The 20,105-nt window shown below is 37.1% G+C and overlaps 1 protein-coding gene across 1 annotated transcript in view; it reads right to left on the bottom strand.

Moving 5' to 3' along the window:
- The window catches only part of LOC308337882 (ankyrin repeat domain-containing protein 26-like), a 35,141-nt gene extending 15,160 nt beyond the window's left edge, over window positions 1–19,981 (bottom strand). Inside the window, exons 1-5 of the mRNA XM_080831427.1 lie at window positions 19,804–19,981; window positions 18,937–19,071; window positions 17,442–17,594; window positions 1,160–1,429; window positions 101–315 (exon numbers count right to left, since the gene is read on the bottom strand). Coding sequence (XP_080687553.1) covers window positions 101–315; window positions 1,160–1,429; window positions 17,442–17,594; window positions 18,937–19,071; window positions 19,804–19,944 — 914 coding nt within the window. The 5' untranslated portion in view covers window positions 19,945–19,981. The remainder of the gene's footprint in view (window positions 1–100; window positions 316–1,159; window positions 1,430–17,441; window positions 17,595–18,936; window positions 19,072–19,803) is intronic.
- Between the last annotated feature and the right edge of the window lie 124 nt (window positions 19,982–20,105).

Here is a 20,105-nt window from a genome sequence, read left to right as displayed (position 1 = left end):
TTTCACTTACTACTGTTCTCATGAACTGGGCTCCAAAAAAATTATGGTTTAGAGGCAAATTCATAAGCTAACTCTACTTTTCATGATTGTTTTAACTTACTTGTTCAGTTCATTTGTCAATGACATTCCATGTTTTACTTCTTCTAGGTAGAGGTGCTCGTATATGCCCGATTCTGTTTTAGTAACATCTTGACAAGTTTTCATTTTGGATAATTCAGATTCCAGCTCTTTAATTCTGAGTTCCATTTGACTTCTTACTGAAGCATTATTATGTTCTCTTAACTGTGCTCTGCTTTCGTGAAATGCTACTTGTGACTAAAGCAAATTAAAAGCATAGTTTTAAAATTGTTACAATCTGGGTTATTACAGTAGATTTCTTTCTTTTAGTTTTGTGTCAATGATTCAGAGAGCAATTTTTAAAGTGAAAAAAAAAAGCTGAAATGTAAAATATTTATCATTAATGTGAAGCTGAATTAAATGTGAATAATGTTCATTCTTACATGAGAACTCATGCAATCTGATAATTCAAAGAATAATAAAATCATTTAAATTTTTAAAATGTGAACAATACAACTTAAGAATAATTGAGGTACATGGGGTGCCCGGCTGACTCAGTCATCTGAGTGCCTGACTCTTGGTTTCTGCTCAGATAGTGATATCAGGGTCCTGGGATAAAGCCCTGTGTCGTACTCAGCATGAAGTATGCCTGGAATTTTCTCTCTACCTGTCCATCCCCCACTCGTGCTTTCCAAATAAATAAATTAGATACTTAATATAAAAAAAAGAATAATCCAAGTACGGTACCATTTCTTTTATGCAGACATGCCCAGAATGGAGCCCAAACAAGCAACCGAATGAGCCACCCATGTACTCCATGGTAAAAATTTTTAAAGCACAATTTTTTCTTTTCCTCTCAATAGCCTTATTTTATACTAACTGGTCTTAAAAAATAAAATAACTTTCTACTGTGAATCATTCTGAAAGATCAATTTAGTGTGAATAATGATGAAAACTGAAATTTTGAAAGGGAAGGAACAAATGCTTCCATTAATTTACCAAATTGCTCTAAAGGAAGTAGAGGAAAACTCTACACTGGATATAACTAAAATGTAATTTGCAGTGAAATGAATTAAAGCATTTTATAGACAAATAAATTAACCTCTAAAAATAGATTGACTTCTTTTAATTTTTCTGCTAGGGTCAATCTTGTCCTTTCTTCAAGCTCCTGTTTATATCGTTCTATTTTACTGTATTCTACCACGTTGACTTCTACCCAACTTCTGAGGTTTACTACTTGTTGTTCCAACTTCTTTTTATTCTTCTCTAGGTTTTCACATTTCATCTGTATTTCTTTCATAGATGATAATTTCTGAGTAAGAACCTGGTTTTTTGAAGACATAGTTTCCAGTTTTGCTGTAAGATCATCAACCTGCATTAATAAAATAATACAGTTTAGATGTAGAGTGAAACGAGTCTAATGCAAAACTAAGGCGCCAAATTTTTTTTTAAAGATTTTAAATCTCTGCACCAAACATGGGGCTTGAACTCACAACCCCAAGATCAAGAGTCACATATGTTACTGCTGCTCCAGCCAGGTGCTCAAATTTTAAAATAAGTTCATTTTCAACAAAATGTTATCTATATTGTACAGTCTTGGAATGTGGAACCTCAAATAACTCAGAAAATCAAGAACAAAATTAAAACCACTAGGAGTTGCTAAAATCAATCTCTGCTGTCATCCTCTTTGCCACACATTTGTAATTGATTCTTATATTTTTATTTTTCTATGATGGTTTCAGATTTTTTCCTCCATAAAATAACTGTAAGTCATGTCTTAGTAGAAAGTGTCTGAACCCTTCCCTCACCTTAACACTCCACAATTTTTTTAAGGATTTTATTCATTTATTTGAGAGGGAGAGAGAGCAAGAGAGCGAGAGCATAAGAGCAGGGAGAGGGAGAAACAGACTCCCCACTGATCAGGAAGCCCAGCATGGGGCTCAATGCCAGCATCCCAGGATCACGACCCAAGCCAAAGGCACTTAACTGAGCCACCCAGGTGCCCTCGTACTCCATAATTTTTAATGAAGTTTTAGGAATACCATATAGACTTATGTAGGTCTGAGCCAATAAATGCTTACCAAAATAAGACTTTGAAAATAAGACTCTAATTAATGAATCTATAAATACTGATTCTAATGCCATCAGCCTTTTTCTGAATTACAAATGTTTTATGCTAATTTGAATTGCATTCTGAGGAGAAATGATTCACAAGGTTAAGAAAGCACATCTCTCAGTAAAAAAAATTAGTGGGGAAAAAAATTTAGTGAGATGATCCATATATTTTTCGACTAAAAAAAAAAAAATTCCTTAACTTGACAGTGTTATAGTCCTTTGTTACTTCCCACAAAATAAGAGAATATACTAAGCAATGAAAACAGCCAAAAAACTTGCTGGAGTTTCAGTTTCAACCAAAAAACTTTCTTCCAGTTGGGAAGAACTCCTTTCCTTTAGATATGATTGGAAAGACAAGGTGAGTGGATGTGGTGGTTTTATAAATTGACACTTCTCCCATGACAATCCCTCCCCTTAATGTGCGCTAGCCTTAGTAACTGGTTCCTAGTGAACAGAATATGGCAGAACTGCTGTGTGATTTTTAAGGCTAGGTTAGAAAATGTGATATAGCTTCCATCTGACTTTCTTCTTCTAGGAAACCTCACCCTTAGAATCCAGCTGTTGTGGGAAAGCCCAGGCTACCTAGTGAGTCTTCATGCAAATATTCCAGCTGAGACTGCCCTAGCTAACCACCTAGCCCAAAGCCAGCCTCAACAGCCAAACATGTGCAGGAACAAGGTTTTAGATGATTCTAGTTCCCAGCTTCCAGTCACCCCAGGTGAGGCCAAATGAAGAAGAAATGAGTTGGCCTTCCTCAGCCTTGTCCAAAGATTTGTGAACAAGATAAATGCTGTTTTGAGCCACTAGGTTTTAAGATGGTTTATTATACAGCAATAAATAACTGGCACAGATACTGATATTAAAATGGGGTGCTGCCATTAAAAAAAAAAAAAAACCAAAAAACTAAAACTAAACCTTCTTTGAACCAGGAGGTGGGTGGAACCTGAAAGAAGAGTAAGAGTGCGAAGTGGAGAAGACTAAGAATGAAAACCAGAAGGGCTTCCAAGAGACTGTTAGTGGAAACCTGATGGCCCCTGAAGAGGCTTACAGCAAAGGCTTCTAGACAAGGGAAGAAAAGGACACTAGAGGGAAAAGGAACTCGTGCCACAAACCACTTGAAAGTAAAACTGATAGGAGAGATAAGCTAAAGAAAGACTATTCAATATGAAGGAACCAGGACTTACTGGGTTCATCTATCTGTTCCTCATTTACAGCCTCTCCACATGCTGTATTGTCAAATAACGCTAAAAGAAAGAGATGGTTTCTGGGTTAAAAGCAAATCCAGGAAGACATGGCCTATGGATGAAGCCAAAACTATAAACCCTTTATTAAGACTTGAGAAGGATTTAAGGTGTGCCTCAAATTTCTTTAAGGATCTTAAGAGTAGGAGAATTTGAAACACACTGTCAAATGAGAGCTGCACAGGAAACCTGAGGTGAAAAGCTTATCTCAAAAAGACCCGGGAGGATGGCTTTTCTAATGGCATGAAATCCAATCATATTCACGGAAAATTCAAAAAACTAAGATAATTACAGTAGCAAAAACACTGTTTGCGAGCTTGGACTAAAAGAGACCAAGATAGTACAAACTAAAAATAGGCCTTTGAGTCTTAGAAGTCCCACCAGGAGGAAGCAAGCTGAGAAAGAAGCTACAAACACAGGTCATTCCTTATGAAAAGGACAGAACCAAGAGCTCCAAGAGTAAAGCAAACAGCCATGGAGAAGCATTCCCATGGTTAGGACTAAGTCCTAACTGAAGAACTGACAGCATGCTTCAGGGTGTGTTTCAAAACTGCTGTGGACTAGTGTGCCTCCCATTTTCTTTCAATGGGAGAGTCCTGAGCAGGTTACCAGAGTGTTCCATTTGGAGTGGTAGAGAACTGTCTTCCTTAATTCCCAAGTGCTCAGATGGAGAGGACTTGCACTCAAGGGACTATACTTCAGGTACCTTATCCCTGCTGTACCTGATTAAGATGGTAAGATCTTGGACTCAAGCTTAAACCCAATGCCAGGAGAACTGAGATTTGTGGGAGGTATGGGAGGAAGGTGAGTGTATTTTTCATGTGGGAGGAATACAAAAAATTGTGGCCAGTGGGTAAATCATGCTGCTTTTTAAATGTGTCCATACGTTTTTAAATATTCATTCCATTTAAAAAAAGACCATGGGCCTACCTTCGTGACTTTCTCCTAACAGAATATGGTGAATGTGATGCTCTGTGTATTCCAAGGCTAGATTACAAAAGACAACAGAGCTTCTGCCTTGCTCTGCAGCTCAGGCAGCTTCCTTGGAATTGAGCCCCCCATCTTGTAAGAAAGTTCAGGCCACAAAGAGGCTAGTGTGCCAGTGTAAGTGTTTTGGCTGCCTGCCCCAACTATAGCCCTAGGCAATAGCCAGCATCAACACCACCAGATGTGAGTGAACAAATCTTCAAACAGTTCCAGCCCCAAGACTTTCAGCTGCCCCACCTGAAGCTAGGGGAAGAGAACAAGCTGTCCTGGCCACACTTTTCCTAACAGTAGATTTGTGAACGAAATAAATGTTATTTATTTAAGCCACTAAACTTTGGGGAGTTTGTTAAGAAAAAACAAACAGAAAAATGGATGACAAAAAGAGTTAATAAAATACATAATTTATATAGTAGAAATTGGTCTCCATTAAAGTGGGAAGTAGTAAATGTTAAGATTAATTGTTTTAAATTTTTTAAAATTTATTCATTTGGAAGAGATACGGAGAGACAGAGCACAAGCAGGGGGAGAGGCAGAGGGAGAGGGAGAAGCAGACTCCCTGCTGAGCTGGGAGCCTAACATGGGACTCAATCCCAGGGCCTGGAGATCATGACCTGAGCTAAAGGCAGACAAACCATCTGAGCCACCCAGGTGCCCCTAAGATTAATTTAATAATGACAAACAGTGCTAATGAGAAGAAGTCCATAACTAGAAGCAAGATCTAAGAAGTTTTTCTTTCTGTTTTCCCCCATTTAGAATGTCATTACCTGTGCATTTTTTATATATGACCTTTATTATGTTGAACTATGTTCCTTCTAAACCTACTTTGTTGAGGGTTTTTATCATGAAAGGATGTTGTACTTTTTTATCATGAATGGATGTTGCACTTTGTCAAATGCTTTTTTTAAAACATTTTATTTATTTATTTGACGGACAGAGATCACAAGTAGGCAGAGAGGCAGGCAGAGAGAGAGAGGGGGAAGCAGGCTCCCCTCCGAGCACAGCACGGAGCCCGATGCGGGGCTAGATCCCAGGACACCGGAATCATGACCTGAGCCAAAGGCAGAGGATTTAACCCACTGAGCCACCCAGGTGCCCCTCAAATGCTTTTTCTACATCTTTTGAAATGATCAGATGATTCTTTTCCTTTTATTAATTTGGTGTATCACAATGATTGATTTGCTGATATTAAAACACCCCCATAACCTAGGAATAAATCCCATTTGATCATGGTGATGATTTTTTTTAATGTACTGTTGGATTCAGTTTGCGAGTATTTTGTTGAGGATTTTTGCATCCATGCTCACCAAAGATACTGGCTTAGAGTTCTTTTTGTGGTGTCTTTGTCTCATTTTGGTATCAGCATAATACTGGCCTCATAGAATGAATTTGGAGTTTTTCCTTCCTTTTCTGTTTTTTGGAATAGTTTGAGAAAGGGTACTGACTCTTCCTTTAAATGCTCAGTAGAATTTCCCTCTGGTCCCGGACTTGTGTTTGTTCATAGTTTTTTGGTTAATGATTCAATTTCTTTGGTGGTTTTCAGTCTGTTCAAATTTTCTATTCTTGTTTCACTGCTGGTAATTTATATGTTTCTAGGAATTTATCCATTTCTTCTACATTGTCCAAATTGTTGGCATATAGTTGTTCATAATATTCTTTCATAATTGTCTGCATTTCTGTGGTGTTGGTTGTTATTTCTCCTCTCTCATCTATGATATTATTTGGGTCCTTCTTCTCTTCTTTCTGATAACTCTGGCTAAAGCCTTATTGGTTTTATTAATTTTTTTAAAAAAACCAGCTCCTGGTTTCATTGATCTCTCCTATTTTTGTCTTTTTTAAGTTTCTATAGTGTTTACTTCTGCTCTAATTTAAAAAAAAAATTTATTTGAGAGAGAGAGAAAGTGGGGAGAGGATCAAATGGAGAGGGAGTGAGAGAACCCTCAAGTAGACTCCCCACTGAGCACAGAGCCAGAAGCAGGGCTCAATCCCAGGACTCTGAGATCATGACCTGAGCTGAAATCAAGAGTCTGCTGCTTAACCAACTGAGCCACCTACTACTACTACTGCTCTAATTTTTATTATCTCCTTCCTTCTGCTGACTTTAGGCTTCATTTGTTATTCTTTTTCTAGCTTCTTTAGGTGAAGGTAAGGTTGTTGTAGATTTTTCTGATTTCTTGAGGTAGGCCTGTATTGCTATATACTTCCCTCTTAGAACCATATTTACTGAATCTCAAAAGTTTGGGCAATTGTGTTTTCATTTTCATTTGCTTCCATGTATTTTTTTAAAATTTATTCTTTTATTTCCTTGTTGCTCCATTCATTGTTTAGTAGAATGTTACTTAACCAACATGTATTTGTGGTCTTTCACATTGTTTCCTGTGGCTGACTTCTAATTTAATAGTATTATGATCAGAAAAGGTGCATGGTATGACTTCAATCTTCTTGTCTTTATTAAGACCGGTTTTGTGGGTATTATGGAGGGCACGTATTACATGGAGCACTGGGTGTGGTGCATAAACAATGAATTTGGGAACACTGAAAAAAAAATAAAATTAAATTTAAAAAGAAAGACTTGTTTTGTGGCCTAATATGTGATCTATTCTACAGAATGTTCCAGAATGTGTATTCTGTTGTTTAAGGAGGGAATATTTTGAATATATCTCCTTAGTCCACCCAGTCCAGTACATCATATAAAGCCACTGTTTCCTTGTTGACTTTCTGATCTGTCCACTGATATAAGTGGTGTGTTAAAGTGCCTAGCTATTGATTTTTTTCTTGCTTCCTTTTTAATTTCTTTTTTTACACATTTTATTTTTTTTTTAATTTTTTATTTCTTTTCAGCATAACTCTATTCATTGTTTTTTCACCACACCCAGTGCTCCATGCAATCCGTGCCCTCCTTAATATCCACCACCTGGTTCCCCCAACCTCCCACCCCCCGCCCCTTCAAAACCCTCAGGTTGTTTTTCAGAGTCCATAGTCTCTCATAGTTCACCTCCCCTTCCAATTTCCCTCAACTCCCTTCTCCTCTCCATCTCCCCTTTTCCTCCATGTTATTTGTTATGCTCCACAAATAAGTGAAACCATATGATACTTGACTCTCTCTGCTTGACTTATTTCACTCAGCATAATCTCTTCCAGTCCCGTCCATGTTGCTACAAAAGTTGGGTATTCATCCTTTCTAATGGAGGCATAATACTCCATAGTGTATATGGACCACATCTTCGTTATCCATTCATCCGTTGAAGGGCATCTTGGTTCTTTCCACAGTTTGGCGACCGTGGCCATTGCTGCTATAAACATTGGGGTACAGATGGCCCTTCTTTTCACTACATCTGTATCTTTGGGGTAAATACCCAGTAGTGCAATTGCAGGGTCAGAGGGAAGCTCTATTTTTAATTTCTTGAGGAATCTCCACACTATTCTCCAAAGTGGCTGCACCAATTTGCATTCCCACCAACAGTGTAACAGGGTTCCCCTTTCTCCACATCCTCTCCAACACATGTTGTTTCCTGTCTTGCTAATTTTGGCCATTCTAACTGGTGTAATGTGGTATCTCAATGTGGTTTTAATTTGGATCTCCCTGATGGCTAGTGATGATGAACATTTTTTCATGTGTCTGATAGCCATTTGTATGTCTTCATTAGAGAAGTGTCTGTTCATGTCTTCTGCCCATTTTTTGATATGATTGTCTGTTTTGTGTGTGTTCAGTTTGAGGAGTTCTTTATAGATCCTGGATATCAACCTTTTGTCTGTACCGTCATTTGCAAATATCTTCTCCCATTCCGCGGGTTGCCTCTTTGTTTTGTTGACTGTTTCCTTTGCTGTGCAGAAGCTTTTGATCTTGATGAAGTCCCCAAAGTTCATTTTTGCTTTTGTTTCCTTCACCTTTGGAGACATATCTTGAAAGAAGTTGCTGTGGCTGATATCAAAGAGGTTACTGCCTATGTTCTCCTCTAGGATTCTGATGGATTCCTGTCTTACGTTGAGGTCTTTTATCCATTTCGAGTTTATCTTTGTGTACGGTGTAAGAGAATGGCCGAGTTTCATTCTTCTACATATAGCTGTCCAGTTTTCCCAGCACCATTTATTGAAGAGACTATCTTTTCTCCACTGGATATTTTTTCCTGTTTTGTCAAAGATTATTTGACCATAGACTTGAGAGTCCATATCTGGGCTCTCTACTCTGTTCCACTGGCCTATATGTCTGTTTTTATGCCAGTACCATGCTGTCTTGGTGATCACAGCTTTGTAGTAAAGCTTGAAATCAGGTAACGTGATGCCGCCAGTTTTATTTTTGTTTTTCAACATTTCCTTAGCGATTTGGGGTCTCTTCTGATTCCATACAAATTTTAGGATTATTTGCTCCAGCTCTTTGAAAAATACCGGTGGAATTTTGATCGGAATGGCATTAAAAGTATAGACTGCTCTAGGCAGTATAGACATTTTAACAATGTTTATTCTTCTTCATAAAATCTATCTATGAAAGACCCACAGCAAATATCATCCTCAATGGGAAAAAGCTTGCAGCCTTCCCGTTGAGATCAGGAACACGACAAGGATGCCCACTCTCACCACTCTTGTTCAACATAGCATTAGAAGTCCTAGCAACAGCAATCAGACAACAAAGAGAAATAAAAGGTATCCGAATTGGCAAGGAAAAAGTCAAACTCCTTCTCTTCACAGATGACATGATTCTTTATATGGAAAACCCAAAAGACTCCACCCCCAAACTACTAGAACTCATACAGCAATTCAGTAACGTGGCAGGATACAAAGTCAATGTACAGAAATCAGTGGCTTTCTTATACATTAGCAATGAAAATACAGAAAGGGAAATTAGAGAATCGATTCCATTTACTATAGCACCAAGAACAATAAGATACCTGGGAATAAACCTAACCAAAGAGGTAAAGGATCTGTACTCGAGGAACTACAGAACACTCATTAAAGAAACTGAAGAAGACACAAGAAGATGGAAGACCATTCCATGCTCTTGGATTAGAAGAATAAACTATTGATTATTTCTATTCCTTCCTAAAATATCCAAATTGTACATTGTCTTCATGGATACTTTTGCAATTAGGAATAAAAGCAATGAATTTCATTTAAAACATATATAATAAAATTAAAGGGCCCTAGTATTATTGTATTATTATCAATTAGTTCTTTTATTTTAGTCATTAATTGTTTTATGTACTTGGGTGATCCCATGTTGGGTGCATAAATATTTACAATAGATAGTTCTTCTTCCTGTCAGACTGTCCTCTTTATTATGATATAGTGCTCTTGTCTCTTACTATAGTCGTTCTTTCAGACTCTATTTTGTCCAACATAAGTATTACTATTCTGGCTTTCTTTTGATATCCACTTGCAAGATACATGTTTTTTCCATCCCTTGACTTCCAATCTGCAGGTGTCCTTATGACAAAAAGAAAGCTCTTGCAAGCGGCTTATACACGGGTCTTGTTTTTTCTTCTTCTTCTTCTTTTTTTTAATCCACTCTGACATCCTATGTCTTTTGATTAGAGCACTTACCCCATTTATATCCAAAGTAATTATTGATAGATATGTATTTCTCATTTTACTACTTGCTTTGTGGTTGTTTCTAGAGATTTTCTCTGACCATTTTTTGTGTCTTCGATGTTTTACTGGTTTTCTTTAGTGATATATTTGGACTTCTTTCTCCTCTTTGAGTGTTTATCAGTGGTTTTGTTTTCTTTTTAGAGATGGCATGAGTGGAGTGGGGAGAGGAAAAGGAATCTTAAGCAGACTCCATGGCTGGAATAGAGTGCAGTGCAGGGCTCAATCTCACAACCCTGAGATTATGACCTGAGCTGAGATCAAGTCAGATGCTTAACCAACTAAGCCACCCAGGCACCACTATTAGTGGTTTTTGATATATAATTTGTATATAACCTCTTCTGCATATAGCAGTCTATATTAAGCTGCTGGTCTTTAAGTTTGAGCCCTTTCTTTTCTCTTCTCCTCATGCTTTAGGTAAGGTATTATATTTTATATCCTTTTTTCCTGAGTTCCTTAACTTATTTTTTATATAAATGTTCATTTTTGCTACTTTTGTGCTTCCTGCCCTTATACTGTCACATTTGGTCTCTTCTTTCCACTCAAAGGGTCCCCTTTAATATTTCCTGTGGGGCTAGTTTAGTAGTCACAAACTCATTTAGTTTTTAATCTGGGAAACTCTATCTCTCCTATGCTGAGTAATAGGCTTGATGGATAGAGTATTCTTGGCTACAGATTTTTCCCATTCACCACGTTGAATAGATAATACCACTCCCTTCTGGCTTGCAAAGTTTCTGCTGAAAAAGTTCTTGCTAGCCTTAAGGGGTTTCCCCTGGAAGTTACTGACTTGCTTTCCTGTTTTTAAGATGTTTTCTTGATCAGTATATTTTGCAAATTCAATTACAATAGGTCTTGGTGTTGGCCTACTATTGTTGATTTTGATAGTTTTCTGTGTCTCCTGGATCTTGATGCCTTTTGCCTTCCCTAGATTAGGGAAGTTTTCTGCTATTATTTCTAGAAACAACTTTTCTTACACCTTTTTTCCTCTCTTCTTCTACTTGGACTCCTATAACATGAATGTTATTATATTTGATGGAGTCACTGAATTCCCTAGGTCTGGTCTCATTTTGCATAATTCTTCTTTCTCTCCCTTCTTTGGCTTCATTGCTTTCCATTACTTTGACTTCTAAGTTGTTAATTTGTTCCTCTGTTTTTTCCAGCCTGCTGTTCATTGCATTAGGTGTGTTTCTTATCTCATTTATTCCACTCTTCATCTCTGATTCTTTTTTAGCTCTTTTATCTCTGTTGTAAGGGTCTCACTGATGTTGTCCGTTCTTTTCTCAAGTCCAGTGAGTATCCCTATGATCACTGCTTTAAATCCTCCATCAGGCATGATATTTACATCTGTCTCACTTCAATCTCTGGACCCATGGCCTTATCCTGTTCTTTTGTTTGAGATAAATTCCTCTGTTTTCTCATTTTATCTAAGTCTCTACCAGCTTCTCTGTGTTAAAAAAGCCAGTTACATCATCTGCTCCCGAAAGTAATGGACTTATGAAAAAAGACGTCATGTAGTGCCCAGGGTCTCGTGCTTAGGGGAGTATCTCTAGTGTGTGCTGCATGCACTCTGCTGTTGTGTTCTGGCTGCTCTGTCCTTCAGGCCAGACATCTGCAGAGGCTCTCCCTCACTGCTGTGGGCAGTGTTTAGTACCTGGCCTGAAGGTAGCAACTTTTAACTAGGTGCGCTCTGGTGTGCTTGTGAAATGAGACCTGTCACCACCTCCACTGGAACTGAGGCCCTCCCGAATCTGGTCAGATGTGGTGTGGGCAGGGGCTTGTGCTGATTTTCTGGGGGAAAGGCCTGCTGTGGTGGAACTGAGGCAAGAATGATTGAGCAGGGCAGTTCCACTGGAGTGCAAGGGGATGGTGCTCGGTGTAAGCAGATTAGGCAGCCAGTGTCAGAGCTGCACTGTGTCCCACAGATGGCTCTGTGCTTGTGCTGAGGGGCACTGGAGGGAAATGGTACAAGCTGGTTCCTTTGTTCCTAGAGAGGGGTCTCTGTGAACACTGCCTCTCAGGGAAATGCTCTGAGAAGACTGAGTAATTTCCCTACTGTATGCCCCAGACACTGTTCAGATCACTGTTTCCATGCTGTATGTTCCCAGGTGGTTTGCCTGCCTTCTCTCCAAGAGCAGCACAGTGCCCTACAGGCTCTAGCCCAGCCAAACCCAGTGACTTTTAGAATTCCAGGTTTTAAGTCCCCCTAGTTGTAAGAACTCATGACATTATACTCCTCTCACTTTCCTCTGTAGTCAGTGGCTACAGGGAAACGTTCTCTTTGTGCAGACCCGTGTCTCGCTCCTGCCCTTCTCCATGACCATGACTCCCCTCCTCTGCAGCCGCCAGGATCTGTTTCTCTCCTAAACCACATCTCTGTACTTCCTACCTTCTTTGATGTGGCCTCTTCTCTCTAATAGTGGACTTTGGTTCTGTTAGTCTTCAGGGATTAGTTGAAACTAGGCTCCTCTTACTCTGCCACCTTCTTCCTTTCTCTTAAGATATTTTTCTAAGATTCCCTTCAATTACAAATTATTACAACTGGCAGGAACACCTTTCCAGAATTTCCCCACAAGCTAGGGGAAAAGAAAAACTCGCAAGCAGAGAGACAATATGATTTGAAGTATAATAGCTGAAAAACTAGAAATAGTTTAATAACCAAAATTTGACCTTTTACCTGATCTCCATTAACTGAAATTCTAAAAGAAATAGGCATCTTTGAGTATTTTTTAACCAATCTAATACTCAATCTTTATTCAGCTTTCATCAGTGAGGAAATAAAGAGAACATTATGGAATCATTTTTAATCTTTTCAGTAGAAAACAAAATGTACTATCCTTTGGCATTATTTAAATTGAATATAACTTCTCCTTTATCTAACTCGAAGCTTTTTTATGTGGGGAGGTAAGTAAGACCATCTCGTCTTTATGTTGTGCCACAAAGCTTTCCTATATCATACAAACAGGCTTTGAATTTTTTTTTGGAATTTAAACTGATTATCTACTATTTGTGTCTGATAACGCCTTTAAATAAAACCTGATAATTTACAGCTGTATTCTGGAAATAATGTAATAAATATTTATTCCATTAATTACGTATTGAGCTATTAAAGTACATATCTTTCTATTTAAACTAAAAGAAGACAGGTAAAGACACCTGTGTTTTCTGAGAATGTAGGATCTCTGCCAAGAACAGGATCAATACCAGTGTTATACACAAGAACCAGGTCAAAAGAGTATCTACTTGTGAGTTGCAATTCTGGATTAGCAAGATTTCAAAACAGGAAAGCTGAAGGCCCAGAGTTCATCTTTTCCTTCCTACATGGTGAAATTTATGGATGAGTCTACACTTTATAACAAGTTCATAAAACGTAATGAAGTAAATAGTAGATAGCAGATCCCACAACCAAGATTTGATGAAAATGGATATGCGAGGCACTGAGTGAGAGACTAAAGATATGAATGGAGAAAAGAAACAGGACTCTAGCTTTTTGAGCCTAACTTCTCATTGGATCATGGAGTCAGCAAGGCATAAGTTGGTAAAAGTCTCCTTTTTAAGAAGCAAAAAATGTCTACAGGAGTAAAGTTAAGTTCTCCTACAGTGACTTTTTATTATTACATAAGTGAGTGGTAATTTGCAAGACGACTAGGGAAGATGTCTCATAAAATTTGATTGGACAGTGACATAAGGATAGACATATAGATCAATGTATTAGAATTGACAATCTAAAAAGAAATTGCTACATTACGGTGAACTGACGTACAACGAGGGTATAAAACAATTAAATGGAATAAGAATAGTCTTTTTAACAAATGGTACTAGGACAAATGGATGTCCCCATGCAAAGTAATAAAATTAAACCTCTACCTCATAGCATATATACAAAATTAACTCAAAGCATAAGAGCTAAAACTATAAAAAAAAAACTTAGAAAAAAACATAGGTGTATCATTTGTGACTGGATTTGGCAACAGTTTCTTAGATATGACACCAAAAGACAAAAAAAATTAAGTATATTTCATCAAAATTAAAAACGTCTTTGCTTCAAACGTCACCATCAATAAAGTGAAAAGTCAAGCTACTGAATAAGAGAAAAGATTTGAAAATCTTATATCTGATAAGGGATCTGTATTTAGAATATGCAAATAACTCTTACAATAATGAAAAGACAATCCAATAAAGAAGTGGGCAAAATAATTGATTCAGTCTTTAAGGAAGATATAGAAATGGATAATAACACACATAAAAAGATGAGATGCTCAACATAATTAAGTTTTTGTGGGTTTTTTTTAACATTTTATTTGTTTATTTGACAGACAGAGAGAACACAAGCAGGGGGAGCTGCAAAGGAAGAGGGAGAAGTAGGCCCTCTGCTGAGCAGGGAGCCTAATGCAGGGCTTGATGCCGAAGGCATCACAATTCCAGACTTCAAGCTCTATGACAAAGCTGTCATCATCAAGACAGTGTAGTACTGGCACAAAAACAGACACATAGATCAATGAAACAGAATAGAGAGCCCAGAAATGGACCCTCAAGTCTATGGTCAACTAATCTTCGACAAAGCAAGAAAGAATGTCCAATGGAAAAAAGACAGTCTCTTCAACAAATAGTGTCGGGAAAATTGAACAACCCCAAGCAGAAGAATGCAACTGGACCATCTTCTTATACCACACACAAAAATAGACTCCAAATGGATGAAAGACCTCAATGTGAGAAAGGAATCCATCAAAATCCTTGAGGAGAACACAGACGGCAACCTCTTTGACCTCAGCCACAACAACTTCTTCCTAGAAACATCCCCCAAAGCAAGGGGAGCAAGGGCAAAAATGAGCTATTGGGACTTCATGAAGAGCAAAAGCTCTTTGCACAGCAAAGGAAACAGTCAACACAACCAAAAGACAACTGACAGAATGGGAGAAGATATTTGCAAATGGCATATCAGATAAAGGGCTAGTATCCAAAACCTATAAAGAACTTATCATACTCAACACCCAAAGAACAAATAATCCAATCAGGAAACGGGCAGAGGACATGAACAGACATTCCTGCAAAGAAGACACCCAAATGGCCAACAGACAGATGAAAAAGTGCTCAACATCACTTGGCATCAAGGACATACAAATCAAAACTACACTGAGATACCATCTCCTACTAGTCAGAATGGCTAAAATTAACAAGTCAGGAAACACCAGGTGTTGGCAAGGATGTGAAGAAAGGGGAACCCCCCTACACTGGTGGGAATGGTGGGAATGGTGGGAATGTCAGCTGGTGCAGCCACTCTGGAAAACAGCATGGAGGTTCCTCAAGAAATTGAAAATAGAGCTACCCTATGACCAGCAACCACACTACTGAGTATTTACCCTAAAGATACCAATGTAGGTATCCAAAGGGACACATGCATCCAAAGGTTTATAACAGCAATGTCTACAATAGCCAAATGATGGAAAGAACCTAGATGTCCATCAACAGATGAATGGATAAAGAATATGTGGTATATATACACTATGGAATACTATGCAGCCATCAAAAGAAATGAAATCTTGCCATTTGCAATGATGTGGATGGAACTAAAGGGAGGGTATTATGCTGAGCGAAATAAGTCAATCAGAGAAAGACAATTATGATATGAGTTCTCTGAGCAAGTTGAGAGGCAATGTGGGGGGTTTGGGGAGTAGGGAAGGAAAAAATGAAACAAGATGGGACCAGGGAGGGAGACAAACTCTTAATCTCAGGAAACAAACAGGGTTGCTGGAGGGGAGGGAGGTGCAAGGGGTGGGGTGCCTGGGTGATGAACATTGGGGAGGGTATATGCTATGCTGAGTGCTGTGAGTTGTGTAAGACTGATGAGTCACAGACCTGTACCCCTGAAAGAAATAATGCATTATATGTTAATTTAAAAAAAAGACTGAGAGATGGTGAAATCAACCCAATTAACTGAGAGGATAAAATGTAATAGCAGGGAAATAAAATGAGATGTCCAGACAATAACTAAATGAACGTTCACAGCAGCATTATCAATGGCCAAAAAGTGGAAACAACCCAAAGGTGCATCAAATGATGAATGAACAAGGGTTTTAGCCCACAATGGAGTACTGTTTGATAATAAGGAATGGAGCACTGATATATGCTATGACACAGATGAACCCCAAAAACATTAAGCGAAGGAAGCTAGTCACAAAGGACCACACATTGTGTGATTCCCTATATATGAAATATTCAGAATGGGCAACTCTATAGAGGCAGGAAGTAGACTGGTGGTTGCCTGAGCCTGGGGGCAAGGATTACGGGTTTCTTTTCAGGGTTATTAAAATGTTCTAGTTGATGGCAATAATGGTTGCACAACTCTATCAATATACTCAGAAACATTGAACTACACATATTAAATGGGTGAAATGTATGGAATGTGTATTCTATCTCAATAAAGCTTTAAAAAAAATCCAATGGCAAGACATAGATAATTTTCTTAATTCTCTCTTTTGGGTGTATATAGTATACATGATCTAAATATTTCTGTGCATTTATTATATATTGAAAAGGAAAAGAAAATGAAGGAAATGCCTAAGTTCAACTGGTTTGTGAAATCACTTTTCTGTACAAGTTACCCTGAAATCAGTACAGATTCTGTATCCGTTCAAAAAAGTAAAGATGAAAAATAAGATAATTTCCTGAAACATTCTATTAAACATTATCTTCTGCTTTTACATGGCTTAGCTCATCATGGTAACAGAGATATCATTAAAAAACATTGTTTAGCGCACCTGGGTGGCTCAGTTGGTTAAGCAGCCAACTCAGGATTTTAGCTCAGGTCATGACCTTATGGTCATGGAATCAAGCCAGCATGGGGCTCTTGCTGGGCAGGGGTCTGCTTGAAATTCTCTCCGTCTCCCTCTGCCTTTCCAACCCCCTCACCGGACCACAAATAAATAAATAAGTCTTTAAAAAAATTATTTAGTAGGGAAAAAGTCCCAATTTCTGTGAGGAATGATGTGTAAATTTCAACTTTCAAGGGTAACTACTATAAGAAAAAAATGTATAACAGAAATAACAGAATGAAAGTCAAAGTTTAAGAAATAAGTACATTGTGGGGCGCCTGGGTGGCTCAGTGGGTTAAAGCCTCTGCCTTCGGCTCGGGTCGTGATCCCAGGGTCCTGGGATCGAGCCCCGCATCGGGCTCTCTGCTCAGCAGGGAGCCTGCTTCCTCCCCTCTCTCTCTCTCTGCCTGCCTCTCTGCCTACTTGTGATCTATGTCTGTCAAATAAAGAAATAAAAAAAAAAAAAAAAAAAAAAAAAAAAAAAAAAAAAAAAAAAAAAAGAAATAAGTACATTGTGAAGATACTAAAATTGTACTAAATTAATTGTAACAAAAATACAGAAGAAAGTGGTCCATGGAAATAAGCATCCTAAAACACTTCATATTATTTAACCAACTACAGATTAACTTGACATGTTACATTTCATACATACCTGATTCCTACTCTGAGCCAGTTTTTTCTTTAAGTCCTGTACCTCATCTTCTAAATTCATACGACAACGTGATGTCACCTCCAGTGAAGACTCTGACATAGATAGTTTTTTTAGGGTATCGGCCAGTTCTTCTTGAAGTTTTCTCACAACTACCTAATAAGACATTTCTGTTACTGGTTTTATAAATCATCTTACTATTAAATTACGTTAACAATATATAACTTTAACCTATGTACTTGGAAAATTTCACTACAAACGTCAATTCATCTCCTTTTCCTAACATGTACACATTATGGCTGTTTAATGAATTTGGTTAAAGACACAAAAAGATGTTATCCTGCCTAGTCAGTATTATGGTACTTAGATAATTAATTCAGCCCCACTATCCATTCCTTGTGGATGAATTTTCCCAAAGCTTCCCAAGCTACTGAAGTCTCAAAAAGAAATGGCTATATAGGTGGAACTAACTTTGGTAAATTCTACAGTATGAAATGTTTTCCCTCTTTTTTATTAGAGGCTTCAATTAATGTCGGAGTTCCTCACAGGTTCAATCCTCTGCTCAAATCCTTTTAACAGATAACTATCTCAGAACATAAGTGAAGTCATTCTAATGGCCTTCAAGACCCTAGATGACTGGCTTTCACCTCTCTCCCTGACCTCCATTCCTGCTACACAAGAATCCTGCCACCCCTCATTAATCTGAAAATGGAGATGCAATGCCCAATTAATAAATTACAGAGATACAATTCTCTTTGTGTTGGACAAACTTATGCCCAAATGATAGTAATTGAGCTTTGAAATGAGCAAATTATTTGTAAAATTGCTTAAAAAATTATAAATAGCAGTGGGAAGATTAAATCAAATATAGTTTTGCTAAAGCTCATTACAGTCGTCCCAAATTATGATTTAATGAAAAGTAAGGGCCTGCAAAAAATTAAAAGGTCATAAGAATACATGATTTCAGACTAAAAATTCAAATTTATATAAATAAGAATAAAATTATGCCAACCTAAAATGTATAAAAAGCTACCATGTATAGCTTGCATAAATGTATAAATGTATAAAAGTATATATGTATGTATATATATATATTTATACTTATAAATATATACTTATACTTATGTATATATGTATAAAAAGTACTGAGATACTGTACTTTTTATTCAGTTCATTTGGGAAATCTGGAGCTAACTGTCAAGTTAATCCACTTAATTGAATCTCAATTTCAAAATATGCATGCTTTAAAAATCCTCTATGCTTGGAGTGTTGGCTTTTAAATATATATATACATATATACATGGAGAAAATATATATATATATACAAACACACGTATATATACATATATATGTATACATATATATACACATGGAGAAATATATATATATATGTATATGTACACACACACACGGAGAAAAAACAATAATTTCAGAAAATAAAATATATATACATACAAATACATACACACGTGTACTTCAAAATAACTAAAGAAAATACCCCAGAACTCATTTTGTTATCCATTTCTATCTCTTTTTGTTTGCAAAGGTGATTGTTTAGAATTCCATCTCGTAATATTCTGACATCCTGTTTTCGACAAAGTTGTTTCTCAGTATCATACCGTTCTTCCACAACCTAAAGACATATTTTCATTAGAATTTTGGATGACACCATTAAAAAAAAAAGTCAAAAGCTTAAGAGAACTTAAAAAAAAAAGTTCAAAAGAAGTAGCCTTTTTAAATACAAGGATTTTTATCCTACACGAATAACTCAAATTTTAATTTAAATGACAGCTATATTTGTCATAGAGTAAAAATACAGGTAGATACAGTATGTGAAATAAAATTTCTTTACAAAACATTTAACTAATTCCATCATAGTCTCAAGGTGATTTAGCCTGTACTTTAATATAAAAAATCCAAAACTGGGGTGCCTGGGTAGCTCAGTTGGTTAAGTGTCCCAGTCTTGGTTTCAGCTCAGGTCATGATCTCAAGGTTTTAAGATCAACCCTGAGTCAGGCTCTGCACTCAGAGTTGCTTGAGATTCTTATCCCTCCCTTTCCCTCCCCCTCTACACATTCCCCTACTCATGCTCTCTCTCTAAAAATAAATAAAATCTTAAAAAAAAAAAGCCAACATGCATATTTATCTCAATTTACCCTCCATCCCTTCATTCAGAAAATAGACATAGCGTTTATACGAGAAGCCAAGAATTCCAATAAATTAATGATCTTAGCTATAAATATCATAGTTCCTATTAGTATAAAACTAAATTTTTATCTACTTTATACCTAAGTAATATACATTAAATCAAAGGGATATTATAAATAATAGTGATGGAAATATGAAATTTTTATCAAAGACTTACCTGATTGAAATTATTTCTTACAGTCCTCAATTCCATATCTAGTGCTCTAAGATTAAGTTCAAGTTCTTGTTTCATTTCAACTTCTTTCTTATACTGCTCTTCTTCTCTTGTTAGTTGCTCCCGAATCTTTTCATATAACATTTCAGCAATTGCTCTGTTCTCGGTTTCTTGTTTTAAAGTAAACCTGCAAATAAATGTGCTTATTTTAAAATTTGTTTTGTAAGCAATAAAAAACTCATGTTATGATCTGCTTCCACATATGCTGTTTTTTTATCCAAATGAAATTTCTACATTCTCAATTT

Source organism: Martes martes (assembly GCF_963455335.1).
Source record: "Martes martes genome assembly, contig: scaffold_57, whole genome shotgun sequence".
Lineage (NCBI taxonomy): Eukaryota > Metazoa > Chordata > Mammalia > Carnivora > Mustelidae > Martes > Martes martes.
This window is presented reverse-complemented; position numbering and strand designations above follow the sequence as displayed.